General features: G+C 35.6%; 1 protein-coding gene across 2 annotated transcripts in view; it reads left to right on the top strand.

The window, feature by feature from the left end:
- Positions 1-9,820: 9,820 nt before the first annotated feature.
- Positions 9,821-19,098, top strand: part of LOC131602222 (uncharacterized) — a 32,245-nt gene continuing 22,967 nt past the window's right edge. For both annotated transcript variants that reach the window (XM_058874271.1, XM_058874270.1), the window contains exons 1-7: positions 9,821-10,120; positions 10,200-10,373; positions 10,496-10,591; positions 17,989-18,058; positions 18,193-18,323; positions 18,668-18,808; positions 18,897-19,054. In XM_058874271.1, the coding sequence (XP_058730254.1) occupies positions 10,013-10,120; positions 10,200-10,373; positions 10,496-10,591; positions 17,989-18,058; positions 18,193-18,323; positions 18,668-18,808; positions 18,897-19,054 (878 nt within the window). In that variant the 5' untranslated portion in view covers positions 9,821-10,012. The remainder of the gene's footprint in view (positions 10,121-10,199; positions 10,374-10,495; positions 10,592-17,988; positions 18,059-18,192; positions 18,324-18,667; positions 18,809-18,896; positions 19,055-19,098) is intronic.

Raw genomic sequence — 19,098 nt, 5'->3', positions numbered from 1 at the left:
AACAAGAGAGTCAAGCAACAAGCATACCAGACTGGTGACTTGGTTATAAAGAGAATTATTCTACCACAAGGAGATCCTAGGGGAAAGTGGACTCCCACATATGAAGGACCATTCGTAATCAAGAAGATATTCTCTGGAGGAGCAATGATACTCACTACAATGGATGGTGAAGACTTTCCACATCATGTGAATGCAGACATAGTCAAAAAATACTACGCGTAAATAAGATCCGCTAGGTCGACGTACCTAGGCAAAAGTAAGGGCATCCCGATGAACCAAAAGGGTTCGGGAAAAAATTAGGGATATATATAGAAAAATTGTACACCCGACAAGTTGAAAACCCGAAAGGGCGACTTGGGCAAAAAAGGGTATCCTGGTAGGCTGAAAACTTGAAAGGGCGGCCTAGGCAAAAGTTAAGGATTAAAGCGTACGACTATGTCTCGTTCAGATCACTCATCATTCAGTTCCATTTACAATATCAAGTTCAAAAGGCACAGACCGATTCAATCATCTTCCTCCAACAAGCAAGGAATGAGATACTCGAAGACATATTAGCAATAGCAGAATTGAAACTCAATAGGACTGTTTCCACATAGCTATTTTTCTTTTGTTTTATTGCTTTATCTTTTCTAAAAAACACACAAATGTTCTCTTATTATCTTGCCTATTCATGGCTTTTCCTTAATACAAGTTATTTTTTCCTTTCTATTTTTCTGAGTTTCTCTCTTCCTCGAATTCGCAAACGTCCAATGATAATTTTGAATGAACATATGCATATGAACATGATTATCATTTATCTTTTCTTTTGCAAAATATTTGTATGATTAGTAAAAAGATAGGAAAGGAAAATAGACAATGTCTAAAGTAATCCAAAAGTCTTCCCTCAGAGTCAATAATCTGGAGGAATCCCCACAGATTAATCATTAAGAAGATATCTTCAAATACTCTCAACAGAAAACTTAGCTCCTCAACGGAATTCACGTCTTCAACACTGCCGGTTCTCCGACACTTTGCTCTCCTCCAACATGGTTTATTAATATCTCTTATCCCCAGTCGGGGTACATCAAGTTACTGTTCATCCCCAAGCAGAAATCATAAATCCCCAGCTGTATATCTTCCAGACAAGATAAAGACATCAGGGTCCCGATCAAAATACTTCATATGATATGAATCATGATCATACATCGCATACATATCCATACATTGCATATGGTGTCTCATAATAAACTCAAGCATAACATACGAAGTTTCTCATTTATTTTGAGTAACTCATTACATAATACATGCATCATGATATTGCATAAAAACTTGCTATACCTATTGCAGAATACAGGTACAAACAAATGAACGAAATCTCCAATTTTCCAAGATCTAATTCAGTTACTACGAACGGTGCTGACACGATCAACGCTCAAAGATCTAATTCTATCATCACGAACGGTGTAGACACGATCATTCTCGAAGATCTAATTCATTTACCACAAACGGTGATGACACGATCATTTTCAAAGATCTAATTCAGCTACTACGAATGGTACTGACACGATCGACCCACAGAGATCTAATTCCATCATCATGAACGGTATGGACACGATCAACTATTTCCTAAGTCTAATTCAATTACTACGAACGGTACTGACACGACAAGAGATCTAATTCTATCATCACGAACGGTGTAGACACGATCATCTTTCCAAGATCTAATTCACTTGCTATGAACAGTACTGACACGACCAACCTTTAAGGATCTAATTCTATCATCACGGACGATGTAGACGCAATCAACTGTCAAAGTCTAATTTAGTTACTACGAGCAGTGCTGACATGGCCAACTCTCAAGGATATAATTCATTTACTACGAACAGTAATAACACGATCAACATTCGACAACTACTTCTCAAACACTTCAGACATAGTCTAAGGTATGATTTGTACTAATACTCATCTGGATGGCATCTCTAAGCCCATCCCCCGATGGTACAAATTTTTGGGTACTATAGTGTTCAATCCTCTTCCACCTTTAGATACCGATTGGCATACAAACCACTCTGCATCTTCAGGTTTAAGAAAATTGAACAGGGGCAGCTGTCATACCCCAAAATTTTCCCATCCTTTTTCTCTTATTCAAACACATATTAAAGTTCAAGGCTCAAAGACATACTCTCCTAAGCAATGGTTCAAAGAATTAGGGTTTTGTTTTTCTGAAGAAAATCAATGGATCAAAGGCTCCAATGCACATCATATGGCTTATGATGTTTCAAACTATCTCCATGACAAAATTCAGGTTTTAATTCCAAGGATTGATCACTCAATTGCTCAGAAAGTCAACAGTCGACTAGTTTGACCTAAAAGTCAACTGTGGTCAAAGTACAGTCAAAACTCCTGATTTTCTGTCAACAAACTTATTTTGAAGTATCATTCACCATTTGATCAAGGATTGATCATGGTTCATCAAGAAAAAGATCAGAAATCAACAAATTCAAAAGTTTCTAAATTAGGGTTTTCATGGGAGAAAATCAACTGAACTTTGACCAGCCATAACTCCTACATAGAACATCAGAAATTTCCCATTCAAAGCTCATTTTGAAGGAAATTGAATTCTCTACAAATTTATCTCTCACAAGCCAAGTCCAAAAATGCTTCATTTTAGAGATATGACTCAAAATATTATAAGTCCTTTTTGAAAGTCAACCAAAAACAGTTTTTTGTCAAAGCCATTATCATCAAGATAAAATCTTCAAATGAAAAGAAGGTTACAAAGTGACTTGTAGAGGACATCTCATGGTTTCCAAAAAGTCCTAGAACTCCTCCATATCTTAAAAATTGAGGGAGATATGCCTTGTCAAAGTTGACTAATTTTGAAGGAAAAAATGTGAAATAAAAGGCTTCCAAATGGATTTTTTTGAAAAGAGGCCCATGATTTTAAGATCCAATCTTGCTATAAAAGTCATCTAGAAGCTCTAATCTTGAAGCCACGAAAAAATGATGAATATTTGATTTTATTTAAATTTTTTATTCATTAAAATCAAGGATTTAAGTCAAAAAATTTGAATAAAATTGAGAAGATATGATTTGCTCCCAATATCAATCATTATCAATCATACAAATAATCAATATTCATTACCAAATTCGTGCTAAAGATATTGGATTGAGAAAGATTGAAATTTACCTAAATTAGAAACATTCATGAATCAAATTCTCTCAAATTTGCAAATCAATGATTAGATTGGATTTTGTCCAAATTAGTTGACCTAAACCCTTCCAATATATATACATAGCATTCACAGCCAGAAGAACCCTAACTCAAGCTCCAAATTTCAAGAAAATCTCTAACTTGAATTTTGGACTACAAGTCAATTTAAGGCATTTGATCAATCCAAACACGTTCCTGGATCATCATTGAGTGATTTCCAACCACTCTCGAGCCCTAAAGCATCAAGAACACTTCACTAGAACTCACGGTTTGGCCGATTTTCTTTACTCTCGATTTCATCTTTTCATGCATTATGAATGGTTTTTGAGTGCATATCCTTGTTTATCTTGATGTGGTGAATGATTCTGGGCTTTTGATTCATTGTTTCCGTGCCTAAATAGTGATATGCCATGATAGTCGTTTAGGTTTTCTTTTTAGGGTTTGAGGGTTTCGTTATGCAGGTACAATTAGGGCAAATTAATGCTGCCATTAGGATCGCATGAACGAGGCGAGTTCGACCATGGTCTCGTTTGTGATTTTTCGTACTTGTATGGAGATTTGACGAATTCGCATGTGTAATAGAGATGATATTTTACAACTAACGAATAAAAAGCGTTGTAAAAAAGTTTGTTACAGGTCATGGTGAAGAAGACGATTAGGTGTCGCCTTTGGATTGGTCGGTTTGAAAAGAAGGAGGCGCGCGCTCTCTCTTTAGCCAATGACAGATCCTGTGCATGCCAGCCCACGCGAGCTTGATGCTCTCTTCATTCCTGGCCATCTGATCATCTTCTATCCAAATCCCACGCACCAAAGCCTGCAGGCGCACTATACTCCTCACAAGCATGCCACACAGGATCATAAGCTAAGAATTTTCTATTTTTTTTTATTTTTAATTATACAACTTGGTTTTTTATTTTGTTTATATATTGTTTTTTTTTTTATTTCAAGATTCTTTCAAATATCAAAAATTATTCTAAAATTTCTTTTTCACAAAAACATAAAAAATAAATAAATAAATTTATTTAATTTAGTTATTAAATAATTTTATTTGGTTCAAAGGTTTTAAATTAATTTAAATTGTTTAGTTATTTAATTAATTATAAATATTTTTATTAATTGATAAAAAATACATATTAGGGTTAGGTAATTTAATCGAAAATCTTATTCTTGCCGATTCAATTAATTAGGTTAAAAATAATGATTAATTAGTTTGGCTTTTATTTATTCTATTAATCATAGTTAACTTGTGCCCTGATCAGGGTTTACGAGGTTTATCATCAGATCATTCCTACACTAAAAATTTCTTGTTCTTTGTGCAATTTTTCAGGGTTACCATCAGGGTTCTTCCGATTACGCACCATGCCGATTGAAAAGCTAAGTTTCTGAATCCCTATTTAATTTAATATTATTTTACTTTTTATTTTTTTTCCTGAAATTAGGATTTACTTTAAATCGCCAATGAATTGGTAACGCACTCATCCTCTTTTTTTCCTTGCCTTTATTAATTTTCAGGGTTAACCAACCGGTCAAAGCTCAAATGTTCGGTAAACCTAAAATTCATTCCTTTTAAATTTCTTCTCTAATTATTATTTATGTCTGACCTATTGCTCTGTTGGGATTTATTATTGTTCCCCCCTCCCCATGGCTATTATTTTGTAACTGCTCCTGGGTTGTATTGTGTGGCCTTGAAGGCACTTAAACTGTCATTATTATTGCGTGGTTAGTAATTTAGGGTGTGAAAACTCGAACTGAACCTAGAATAACTAATTACAAGATAATTATTTGAATTAATCACGTGATTGTGCACCCACACACCTTTTATGGTAACCTCTCTTGTTGCCTGTTGCCTTGTTGCCTTTTGTTTTCACTGCAGAATAGTCAAGTCCCTCGAATACGAGGACGCCTCAGCAATGTCGCCCTCAGTTCATTCAGATCATAAGTCCCAATGATGCTGCCTTCGATTCGCTTATATGATCTCGTCCCTCGAAGTTGTCTACGAAATGTTGAGGTGTCCTCTGGTTACCTAATAATGATGACTATTCTGATCCTTCCCTTAGACTACCTGCCCCTCTATGGCAGGGACAGTCTTGTGGCGAACGATAATTGCGACGACCCTTCAACCTCCAAATAAAAAGACTTCCTACCCTCTTATGGTATGGATAGCCCTGAAAGGCTAAAAGAACCTTTTTTACAATGTCAAGGTAATTTGCCCCTAATTGCTTTGCACTGGCTTAAATCTTTTTCTTACACTTTTTCATAAACCTTCAAAAAGGCTACGCTCATTTACGAGCTAAAGTCCTTATTTTCTTCTTCTACATTTCTAAACTTTTGGTTACAAAAGAGCAAAGCAATTAAGAGCCCATGGATAACCATGGATGTAAAGGGTGCCTTACACCTTCCCTTTGTATAAATTACCCCCCGAACTCAGGTTTCTTTTAAAAAGGTTTTTTCTGTTCTTTTAGCCTTTCTATTTAATTTGGATAAAATAAAAGTCGGTGGCGACTCTTGCTTACCGCGATATTTTCAAATAAAGTCAGTTCACCGTATTACATGGTGGATCAACCATATTGACTTAGTGTTTTTCTCCTGAATCTTTTACTAACACGGTTAAGTGCTTGTACCTAGAACCGGCGCTCTAATGCCAATTGAAGGATAGAAAAACACTTAGAAATGGGGGTTTGAATAAGTGTGACTTTAAAAACTCTTAAGATAAAAACAATGAACACAACTATTTTTATCCCGGTTCGTTGTTAACAAAACTACTCCAGTCCACCCCCTTAGAGTGATTTACCTCAACTGAGGATTCTATCCACTAGTCAATCTGAGTATAATGGTTATCCACTTAGAAAACTTCTAAGTCTTCTAGAGTATACTGATCACAACTTGATCACTCTAGGAAATCAACACTTAGATAACCTCTAAGTCTTCTAGAGTCTACTGATCAACCGATCACTCTAGGAACCTTTTACAATCAATGTAAAATAAATGTTTACAAGAGTATTGTTTGCTTCTAATCAAGCTATAATCACAACAGTGATACTTCTCTTAAGTTCTAAGCTTAACACTCACTAAATATTACAAGAGTTTGTGAGGTTGAAGATGAAGTTCGTGAGCTTTGAGTTTAACAGTGTTTCTGTATAATGCGCAAGTGTTGTGTTGTTTGCTTCACATCAAAACTTCTATATATAGGCGTTTGAGAAGATGACCGTTGGGAGCATTTAATGTGTTGCGTGAAAAGTACAGCGCTGCATTTAATGTTTCACACTTTTGTCAACTACCTCGAGCCATGCTTTTGCTGCTTTTACTGACTTTGCCTTTTGTAGCTTCTAACGTTCCTTTTGTCAGTCTTAGTAGCCTGTCATCTTGTACTTGCTTCTGAACTCAGATTTGTAGATACAACGTTTGAATAATCAGAGTCAAACAGTTTGGTGCAGAGCATTTTCTTGTCTTCTGACTTTGAAGAGCTTGAGCGGGATACCGTTCAGAACTTCAGTGCTTCTGCTTCTAACTTCATGTTCTTCTGATGCTTTATAGACCATGTTCTGATTCTGCTTGACCATCTTCTGATGTCTTGCCAGAGCATGTTCTGATGCAGCCATCCAGAACCTTTGAGCCATAGCTTCTTAAGCGCTGATTTATGCATACTCTTTATATATTTCCTGAAATGGAAAACGCAAAGGATTAGAGTACCACATTGTCTTATACAAAATTCATATATAATGTTATCATCAAAACAAAGAACATTGATCAGAACAAATCTTGTTCTAACACTTTTTTTCCAAATATTTATCTCAATGAGACTTTTTATTCTTTCTAAAGACAATAATAAGGTGTTCTAATTTTTGATAAAATTTATCTCCCGTTAAAGGTTTAAGAGCAATTTCAAACTCCTGATCTTCGTTAAAAGCCTTTCGCAATCTACGATAAGAATGATTATGTTTTTGAAATTTATGATGCCCAATGTAAACGATCTTTTTTCCAAACTGAAGTTGGCGAAAACATGTATTATATATAACACACTTTATGTCCCTTGACACTATATCCATCCAAATTACCATATATAGAAAATTCGTTGATTGTACAAAATAACATAGCACACGTCTTAAACTTTTCACCTGAATACACATCATCAACGTCAACGCCTTCCTCCCTCAAAAGTCCAAATATTCAATTAATAAACTTAGATAAACTTTCATGTCGTTTCCAAGTTATTTTGGTCCAAAAATCATCGTAGATAACAAGATATACATGCGCTTCATGCATAACCAAGGATATATGTAGTAAGTCATGAGAAGAATAAGCCACAAAGTATGATTAGTACTCATATCAACAAAAGGGTTCATTCCATCTATGGCAAACCCAAAACTAAGGTTTGTTGGCTCAAGGCCAAAATCTGAAAACAACGAATCAATTTTCTTCCATTATAAAGAATCAGCTACATGCCTTAAAATTGTTCCTTAGCATCATCAAAGCTCCGTTTAACGCCATTATTAAGGTGTTACAATCAAATTACGAGGGATATTTTAGACCTTTCACTAAGTAGATATCTAAACTAGGCATCTCACATGAATTGAATTGCTTTCACACCTTTCATCAAAATGGCACAGTTGAAAGGAAACATAAACACATTATGGAATTCGGGCTTACTCTGTTGTCTCGTTCTTCCATTTCCCTCGAGTTTTGGGATCATAACTCTGCTACCTCAGTGCACATTATCAATAGGCTCTCAACTGCTGGCTTGACCAAGTACCACTCTATTTTCCATGCCTTGTATCTCAAGATATATATATATATATACACACACACACACACACACACACACGAATTTATTAAAATGTTTCAATGCGAATGCTTTCCCTTTACAAGACCTTATAACAAACACAAGCTAGAATTCAAAAGTCAATAGAGTGTGTATATAAGAGTCTTATCTTAACACAAAGGGTTCAAGTGTCTTAGCAAATATGGGAAAATGCTCATTTCAAAAGATGTTGTATTCCATGATCATTGCTTTCCTTTTCCTAATATCTTTTAGTATGACCCCATCTCTTTAGTTGTCCCCTCATCAACCATCCAACTGTCACAAACTCAATGAAAAATGTCCATTCTTCTCAAATTGTGTAGGATATACTGTCATTTGTTAAGTCACTAATTGACAAGTCAAGTCCTAGTACTGGTTTTGTACCTGAACATAGCTTACCCATAAGTACCTCAAGCAGTCTTACTCAATTATCTCAACCTAATACTAGACATAATCTTTCTCAAAGTGTCCGTGACAGTAACAAGACTTTTCCTACACCCTTAACAATTGGTTCTAGACCACATGTCTTTTCCCATACCAACTGGTACGAGGAGTATCTTTCACCTTCCATACACAATTCCACACATCTAGAAGTCCTGTACATTAGAGGCCACCTCACGTTGACAAGGGCCAAAACTGATCATTTCAAACCTAAAACATTTGTCACACATGTGGAATCCCTCAATCTGTCAAGCAAGCTCTATCCCAACCTAAGCGGCATCAAGCTATGCAACTTAAATATGATATTTTCTTGGTCAATCAAACGTGGACTTTGACACTCTCCCACCTTATAAAAAACCGATTGGATGCAAATGGGTTTACAAGGTCAAGGATAACCCTGATGACACAATGAATAAGTACAAAGATAGACTTAGCCAAAAACTATCATAAACAATTCGGTTTTGACTTTAATGAAACTTTTTCTTCAGTTGTGAAACCTACCATAGTAAGATAAATTCTCACATTTGCCTTGGCTTCCAATTATGAATTTCAACAAATTGACATTAACAATGTTTTCTTCAAAAAGATGTTTATATATCTCAACCAACTGACTTAAAAAAACAAGATTCCCCACTCACTTGCAAGTTTAATAAAACTCTCTCTATATCTACAAAATTGATTAGATTATAAATTACAATAATAAGTGTTACCTAACTTTTTAGAAAGAAAAAAACAATTTTTTTATTGAAGTATTTTAAACTTTCTCCTTCTACAAATCCCTTTCACATTAATATAAGAGAAAAGTTAATAACACTCAATTTTCAACACTATCAAACACTCCATCTTTCATTGGATGAAACATATGTGAGTCCTACCACTTTATGTAAGATCTGTTTTCAAAGTGAGAGACTCACATATGTTTGAACTAATAAGAGAGTAAGTCTTTGAGAGAGTGTTCCTAGCACTTCTCTTAATATAATCATGCAAATGTGTGTCAATTCACATTTAAAGAAAATCAATTCATTCAAAAACAAAAAATTCTTACCACCTTTAACAAATCACTAATAGCATGTTTGGATTGACTTTTGAAAGACTTAAAATCAATTCTAGAGATATGAAATTGATTCCGAGTAGTTTCAAGGTGTTTGTTTTATCAAAAATAGAATTGATACTGCTTTCAGAATTGATTATACTTTCAAAATTGATTTTGAGAGATTTTTACACTGAAATTTAATTTTCAACTTATTTTTATATAAATGTATCCAAACATAAATCAATTATGCTAAACTCAATTATATTAAAATCAATTCTAATAAAATCAATTTTGCTCACCGCGGTGCCAATCCAAACACAATATAAATAAATTTTGATAAGGAAAAAAAAGTGTTTGTAAGACTCATTGTTTGAGAAGTCAGAAGTAGAATCCACGCAGTCCATAGGGACACCCTCAGAGAAAGCGCGAAAAAGAGAACACTCAAATAAAAAGATTAAACTAAACCCTTCCATTTTCTGGGTTTTCTCAGTGCTAGGGTTTTACCTTCAATTCGTCCTCGTTCTCGTTCTCGTTCTCTCCTCCAACAATGGCCGATACAAGCTCCGCAGACGCCTCACTGTGGTGGGATTCATTCACTCTCCTCTTCTCCGAGCTTGAGAATTCCTCCCTCTCCTCAGATCTCCCACTAAATTTGGTAAACTTCCACTCATTTCTACGTTTCTTCACTCGCAGCTCAATTTGTGCATTTACACGAATCTTCTTGCTGCTTTTAGGCCAAGAAGTTGAAGGACAATCATGCCTGGTTCTTGAATGCGCTCTCTTGCTTCAAACCGCCCAATCAGAAGTCTAAGGAAGCTTTGAATTCAAAGAAGCTGAAAATTGGATCTCATCAGCTTACTATTCAATCTCAGTTGAAAGATAAAGCTCTGCAAATTAGCTCCTGTTTGGTTAGTTACTTCCTTGTCTTTGCTTCGCGAACATTGCAGCCTTTACTGATCACTACTGTATTATTATCAATATTGTTGTTATCTTTATGGATGTTATCGATTGCTTTTCATGTTTATTTCAGCTATTAGACGAAGTTCAATCGTACATAGTTGTTGAAAGGTTCATTGAACATAACAGTGCAGCTGCTGATTCCACGGCTCCAGAGTTTCTTCACACTGTAAGTATTTCAATCCATCTTGCCATTCATTTATATAACATTGCAGCCGTGTCCTGCTTTATTGTTTTTACATTGGTCATATACTTTGTTACTGTTTCAAAAGATTTGTCTGATCTCATATGCTATCACCTGGCATAATTCGAATAAAATGACTAAAGTGAATTATGTGAAGTCATTGTTTGCTAGATTCCAAGTTTTATTTGTAGATTTTTGGTGACATGTTTTTGTTGAGACTTTAGAGTAGTCGTTGGGAGTTTTAGAGACGTGACATAATATTTGGAATGACTAACAGTTATGTAAACAGTCCCAACTAACATTTAACTAGTTACCTATGTCCTCAACTAACATTCAATTTGTTGAAACATATTGGTACAAACCTATAATTATCAAAGTTGAATCTATAAAACTTTTGACAGCTCAGCACTTAGCCTAATCTAGAAGCTTATATTCCCTCGCAAGTTTGGAGCTCTATATAAGAGAATGATCCTAGCATTGATTCATTTCATTCAAAACAGAATTGAACTCAACCCGAGTTCATAGAATCCTCTCAAAGATTCTCTGTGTGAAAAATATTAACTCAGTAGTGTAAGATGTGAGAGAATTGAGAGGAAAATATTTCATTCCTTTGAAAAACAGTTATTATGAAAATTGATTCTACTACAGCAGAGATTAGGATCTTATATAACTAGCCCAAACCCGCACACTTAGTTTACTTAATCTACACTGTCATAACATATCTAACTTTTTGTTAGTCATGCTGATGTGGCAGCAGAAGGGAGAAGAGGCTTCTACAAGAAGTTAATAGAAAGAAGCTACTAGAATATATATATATATATATATATATATATATATATATATATATATATATATATATATATATATATATATATATATATATATATATATATATATATATCCCCTACCTTTAGGTTGGAAGATTACAATGTTTTAAAATATTTTGATTAGGATGGCCTAACCTTAAGTGCCACATAAAGTAAGAACTAGGGGACATAATTTCAACAAGGTTACTAGAAGAGTTGCAAACCATACAACTAATAATGTTGCGAGAAACTAAACAAGAGCTAGTACTTGAAGACTGCAACTAATGGCTTGGAAATTAATTAAGACTATCACCAGGTCCTATTGAACCTTCCAGTAAGACAACATCATTGACATGGGATTTAACAACACAATGATCAGGATAAAAAACAAAATGAACTGAGTTGTCTTTGGAAGATTTACTTACACTTATAAAACTTTTGGGAATGAAAGGAACATGAAGTAAACTGTGCAAAACTATAGAGACATTAAGCTTTGAAAGAGGGGGAGAATGAGAGGAACCAGAAGAAATAATAGGCAAACCTCGGCCATTCCTTTAAAGATCTGTTCAAGACCTTCAAAAGGCATTTGCTGATTGGATGTTTTAGGAACTATTGGTGACATGATAGGATGCACCAAAGTTAGGGAACTGGGATGTGGCATTGTTGATCATATCAATAGGTGTTGGGAAGTATCGAGACATGGAGGGGCGGCTAGCATTGGAAAATTAGAGGTACATATGCTTGATAGTATTGGCTGGGCAGGCCCTAGCATTGGAAACTTAGAGGTACTTATGCTTGATAGTATTGGCTGAAACATGGTAGCACATGGCAACAATGTGACCAAATTTGAAGCAAACTTGACATTGCATATGACTTAACGTCTGAACCTGCCAGGTTCGCGACTGCATCCTCCACGACCACATCCAAAACCACCATAACCTCAAAAGGCAAATCCTGAGCCATTGTTGTCCTGCTACAATGTTTGAGGGACAATTTGAGATGTAGAGGTATATGTGTAGAGGAAGAGTCACCAAGATTATTCGATTGAGTAAGATTGATGGAAGCTGTGTCAGAAATTGTAAGTTTCTTGAACTTGTCAAGACACATCTCACGTGCAAAGAATAGATCTTTAACTTCCTCCAATTGCACTAATTAAAACTTACTCTCAATAGAAAAGATGATATGATATGACTAAAATCCCGTGGTAAACTAGACCTTCAAGGATCTAATCTATATGTTGCAAAACGGGGAAATGATCACATATTGAGGCTAGAGAGTTGATTGGTGACTTGATGCGAAGGAGATAGTCCTTCACAAAACCATTTGAGAGTGTTGTTGCTCGTAGTTCATAAGTTGACGTGTGTTAAGAAGTGTGGTTGGACCTACCCCGACCCTACTAAACCGGCTAGTAGGGTGAGGATTGCCCCCACTTATAAGCACATGTTTAGGCCATAATTATCCGATGTGGGACTCTTAACAACGTGTATGAGCTCATATCAATTTTTGGAAGTGAGCGTGAATGTGATACTAGAGTTGTTGGACACAAGCGCAACCAACGACTCTTGTCGCAACAAATCTAGATGTGTGGATTGAAGCCATGCGAATAACCATTAATCTTGGATGATCCAAGGACAAAACACAAGGTTTTCAAATCCCGCTAGTTCATCATCAATCGAAAGGTATCGAGGAGAAATCTCAAAAAGAAGAGAAAGGAATGAAGATTATGCGTATTGATCATAGGTTCAACTTGCGGATTGCGAGCCATAGCTGCTATGGCGGATATACATGGCGGTTTTTTGGCTTGCCACAATGGTAAATATCAGCTGATGTTACAGTTTTTTTGCCATAATCCTCTATAATAGTGTCGCAAAGTGGTAGGGATGGTGGGATTTTGACTCTCCGCCATTGACCGCCATGGACAACACTGCCGATGCCACACAAGTAAGTTCTTCTCGTTCAATTTCTCAGAAATCTTTAGTTGTCACATAACTTTTGGAAGATCAGAAGCAAATGAAGATGCCATAGAGTGCAAAGGAGTTGCACACACCAGTGAAGGTGGTGGTGTGGTGGGAGGAGTTTTGGTTGCCTTAGAACTTGGTTCTGTGATACCATGTAAGATGAGAGAAAGCTTATTGGAAAATGTTTCATTCCTTTGAAAAACTGATACCATGTAAGATGAGAGAAAGCTTATTGGAAAATGTTTCATTCCTTTGAAAAACAGTTATTACGAAAATTGATTTTGTTACAATGGAGTTTTAGAACTTATATAGCTAGCTTAAACCTGCAACCTGAGTTGCCTTACCTTGCATCATTTATAACTAACTTTTGGTTAGTTATGCTGACATGACAATCGAAAGGAGAGGAAGCTAATAGAAAGTGCTTCTAGAATAGCTAGAGCTATATAGATCTCACACCAGGAAGTGCAGATGATATGTGAAATAAGATGGTCAAAGAGTTTCGAAAAGTAGTTAAAGAGACGTTAAGAGAATCAAGAGGTTTTGGACCTAGGGGTAAAAAATTGTGGCAAACTGGCAATGAAATGAAAGTGTTCAGATTAAAATTGGAGTAAAAAAAGATTGTATTAAAAGAATGGTCTAGGTGTAACAATGTCTAAACTTGGGAAAAGTATAAGACTTGCTAAAGGAAGAGAAAGAAAGACGAGAAATTTGGACCAACAAGATTTGTACCTAATTTTATTGACTTGGAGAAGGCGTATGATGGAGTGTCTAGAGATATTTTGTTGAAAGCTGTAGAGAAGAAAAAAGTTAGGATTGCATATATTCAAACTATACTAGATATATATATGAACGAGTATCGACTAGTGTGCAGATACAAGGTGGAGAGCCAGACGATTTCTCCATTACAATAGGTTTGCATCAAGGGTCAACCCTAAGCTCAAATCTTTTTACTTTAATTTTGGATGTACTCACACAACACATCCAAGTTCTAGCACTGAGATGCGTGTTTTTTGCAGATGATATAGTCCTACTTGGAGAGTCGGAAGAGGATTTAAATGAGAGCTTGGAGACTTGGACACGAGCTTTAGAAACACATGACTTTCGTCTAAGCAGAAGTAAGATGGAGTATATGGATTGTACGTTCAACAAAAGAAGTGTTTCTAACTTAGAGGTGAAAGTCGGAGACCATATCATCCCACAAGTCACATGGTTTAAATATTATGGGTTCGTAATACAAAACGATGGAGAAATAGAAGGGAATGTAAGCCATCGAATTCAAGCTGAGTGGCTGAAATGGAGGAGGGCTTCAGGAGTTTTAAGTGACACAAATGCACCGCTCAAGTTGAAGGAAATTTTTTATCGGACTGCAATAAGACACGCGATGTTGTACCAGACAAAATGTTGGGCAGTTAAGAATCAACACAAGATAAAAGTAAATTTAACAGAGATGAGGATTTTGCGTTGGATGTATGGTAAGACTAGACAAATTAAGATTATAAATGATAATATTAGAGAGAGTGTCGGGGCTACACTTATAATAAAAAAAATGATGAAAATCGACTTAGGTGGTTTGGGATTGTAGAGAGAAGACCTATAGATTTATGATAAGAAGAGTAGATCAAATGGATATAAGTCAAACAACCAGCGATAGAGAAAGACCTAGAAAAACTATAAGAGAAGTTATTAAGAAAGATTACGAGATCAACAATTTGGATAAAAGCATGATCTTGGATAGAACATTATGACGAAAGTTTGTCCTTGTAGCCGACCCACTTAGTATGGTAAAGCTTGGTTATTGTTGTTGTAAGTAGTTTAGAAATTCTAATAATGACTTATAATTGTGCATATATTTCATGTCACATATTTCGGCTTTTGTAGAAGGTCTAATGCCACACGTGTTCCTTAAATTCCCCGATGTATATGCATTTAATCTCACTACAAGAGCTTTTTGTTAGATATGAGCCTTAATTAAGATAGTAATAATAATGAGTTTTGTTAATAAATATTATTAGATAGTTTTATTATTAATAGGCAATAGTTATTTATTAGTAGGCATTTTTTATTAAAAATAATTGTCATATATAATGGCATTTAAGTTAGAATAAGAATAAATTAATTTGGAGAATGAAAGTGTTCTCTATAAATAGAGAGGGTGACGAGAGAAAGGATATCTTGGAATTGGATTGGAAAGGGGTCACTTTGGCAATGGGGAGGTGCGGGCCAACCCTAAACCCTAGTTTTGCGATATTATTTTGTAATCAAAGGGATTTTCTCTATTTACTTTTCTATATTAGTTAGTTTTTATCAATTGGTATAAGAGCACTTTTGAACTGGGAGAGAGAATTAAAAAAAAAGAAAAAAAATGGAGTTGTTATTAAGAATGGATGGAATACTTAACCTTGTTGATGAAATGTTGAAAGAAATTAGAGTTTGGAGAAGAGAACTCAGAGTTACGACTGGAAAGTAATCTTTGAAGGAAGGAATGTTGCTGAGTGGATGATAAGGCTGAGAAATATTTGGATGCATGAGGTGTATGTAAAGAAGAAGATCAAACACCAAAAGTTGCGCATTGGATAAGTGGTAGAGTCGTCACATGGTATACCAATAAAGGGTTTCGGCCAATCCAAGTCCCACTTGGAGAAATTTTACAAAGGTAATTCTCAAGCTATTTGGGTCGTAAATTGAGATGATTTCTCAATAGATCCCATAGGTCTCTCACGCACCACCGAATTGGCAAAAATGCCCTCGTGCTTCCGTAGAGGCATCTCCGGAAGCATCTTTTTTTTGTTTTTTCTTTCCGTAGATGCATCTACAGAACATAGTAAATTTTGAGATTTTTCTAATTATTTGGGAAAATTCCAAATTAATTTCCCAATTAATTGGAAAAATCCCAAATTAGTTAAGTTCATGGCATATATGTAAGCGTGTGATTTTCCCAATTAATTGTGAAAATCCCAAATTAAGTTACAAATTAATTGAGAAAATCTCAAATTAATTTATAAATTAATTGGGAAAATCCCAAATTAATTTTTCAATTAATTGGGAAAATCCCAAATTAATTAAGTCGATGAAATCTTCCGTAGATATATCTACGGAATGGGTTGAAAAGAGAGTGTTCTGTAGATGTATCTAAGGATCATTCTGATTTTCCCAATTAATTGGGAAAATCCCAAGTTCCACTATGTTTTAACGTTTCCGTAGATGCATCTACGGAAAAAACCAAATTTTTTTAAAAAAAGGGGGTGCTTCCGTATGTGCATCTACGGAAACAGGGGGCAAAATTGGAATTTTGCGTGGTGGCTAAGAGATCTATGGGGTGGATTGAGAAATTGTCTAAATTGATTCAGTAGAGAATCAAGAACCAAAATTGATTATGAAATCAAGGAAAATATAATTTTTTTTGAATATCCATGGTAAGAAAAAAAGGAGCAAAGAAAAGAACCCTAATAAAGAAGAAGGCGGTGAGTTTGGTGTTTCAGATCGGTAAAAAATTAAAGTAAAAATGGAGAAAACAACGTGAAAAGAGTAAATTGGAGGCATGCAACAAAGTACAATCAAGAAAACAAAATTGTCAGTGAAAGAAGAACCACCCAAAGTGAATCTAACTGATAGAAAGGAATGGTCTATGGTTGAGAAGAATTAAGGATTTTCTTGCATGTTGGTTGTATTTTCATCAACGAAATCGACAGATAAGAGTGTTGTTGTCTACAGGACGACGACTACAAAGAGATTCACCGCATGCTCCAACCTACAAAGGAAGACCAACAAATGCCAGTGCAATAATCTCAAAATGCTTGGTCCCATGTGTGGGACCTAGGGGTAGTATTGGGCTGCAGGAAGCCATTAAAATAGTTTTATTCTTACAATTTGGGTTTGACCTAACTCATTCCTACAAAACCAACTTGTAAGGTGAAGATTGCTCCCACTTATTAACACAAAACAAATCATATCTCTAAGCAACGTGAGACTAAATTCACCCCTTCAAACCCAACACAATGAAGGCAAGCCAAATACAACAATTAAGGCGACTAGGGGCGGACCGCAATGAAGGCGGAAATTCCAACACACCCCCTCACGCTTGGGCTTCAATGACCCCAAAACGTGGACGATGCGGGAAGCCCAACAATGAATCTAGGATAGACTCATTACAATTTTGTGCCTAATTCATCCCTACAAAACCGACTTGTAAGGTGATGATTGTCCCCACTTAGAAGCACAACACATGCCATATCTCTAAGCAATGTGAGACTAAATTTACCCCTTCAAACCCAACACAATGATGGTGTTGGAGGCTGCAATGAAGGCAAGCCAAATGTTGCAATTAAGACGACTAGAGGCGTACCGCAATGAAGGCAAAAATTCCAACATTTTAATTATTGCTTTCGATTTTATTCTCCAGTAAATCACCTTGAAGGCAAGGTGATAGTTTTGGGAGGGGCAAGGGGGAGTATTGTTAGATATAAACCTTAATTAAGATAGTAATAATAATGAGTTTTTTTAATAAATATTATTAGGCAGTTTTTTTGCTAAAAAAGTGGGGCAGATTTGTAGACAGCTTTACCAGTGTGGCAAGCTTTTAATTTCCTGTTTCTGACTTGTTTTCTATCTTGTTATGAAGATATTAATTCAATATTACAAGGAGCGGCAGTGTTTGTTGAAATGCATCAGGTGGATTCTCATGCGAGCTAGTAAGTGTCATGTCGTTTTCATGTCTACGTGGTACTTACTCTGCCAATTTTTTGTATGGAAGACAGCTACTTGTCTACTCTGTCTTAGTCGGATTTTCTTGCTGGTATTACTTAGACCTTGACATTTCATGCAGTATACATTGGTGCTGTGTCTGAAAACAATTTTGTGAAGGAGGAGGCAAAAGAGCTATTTCATGATGGACTGGAAAGTAAATTAGTATCTTTCTTGGAGGGTCTTTTATCCTGCAGTTACCCTGAGCAAATGGTATGTTCAATCTCCATGCACCACCTGTCTTTGATTTTGCACTTCCCTATAAGGCGGGTTGTTAACTAGTGTTCAACATGTGATCATCACTTAGCTTATTTCAGTCCAGTATAGGATTGTCTTGCCACTCTTTTACATGTTCTTGAATCTTGATTAGGACGCTGTGTCTCCAAGCTATGGATGTTGTACCAGTAGATTAACTCATGCAACATGCGAAACACTTAAAATTAGGAACTTTTTTTGGGGATTTACTTTGTTTTTGATTGGTAATTTTATGATATGAATTGTAACCGAAAATTTTATTACTTGATGACTCCATTTACTTAACTGTGAAATGGTTGAAGGATGTTGATCTGTTTACTCTATGGGCTGAGGAGACTCTAATTGAAGACAATTTGGTTTTAGACATTCTTTTTCTAGCCTATTATGACCCATTTTGTACATGTGGTAGTGGGATATGGAAGAAGTTTGGTTCTATTTACAAGGTATACTAATATATTTCTACTTATACTTGGTTTGTTTTGTGATATTTTCATAAGTTAAAATCTAGCTCAAGATTATCTTTTGATTCAGGGGATCTTAGCTGGTGAATATAACTTAGGAAAGCTGTCAATTACTTCCGAAGCACAGCAGTTATCTTATTATGTCAAAGTTCAGCTGCTGCTTATTTTAATAGAAACCCTAAACTTGGAGAATCTTCTTCAAATGGTTCATGACGAAACACCATACAGGTTAGACTAGTCTTTGTTTACATCTGTTGAAATCGAGAAAGAGA

This window comes from Vicia villosa, linkage group LG5 (assembly GCF_029867415.1).
Source record: "Vicia villosa cultivar HV-30 ecotype Madison, WI linkage group LG5, Vvil1.0, whole genome shotgun sequence".
Lineage (NCBI taxonomy): Eukaryota > Viridiplantae > Streptophyta > Magnoliopsida > Fabales > Fabaceae > Vicia > Vicia villosa.
Note: the sequence above shows the minus strand (reverse complement) of the source record. Positions and strands in the feature narration are given on the sequence as shown.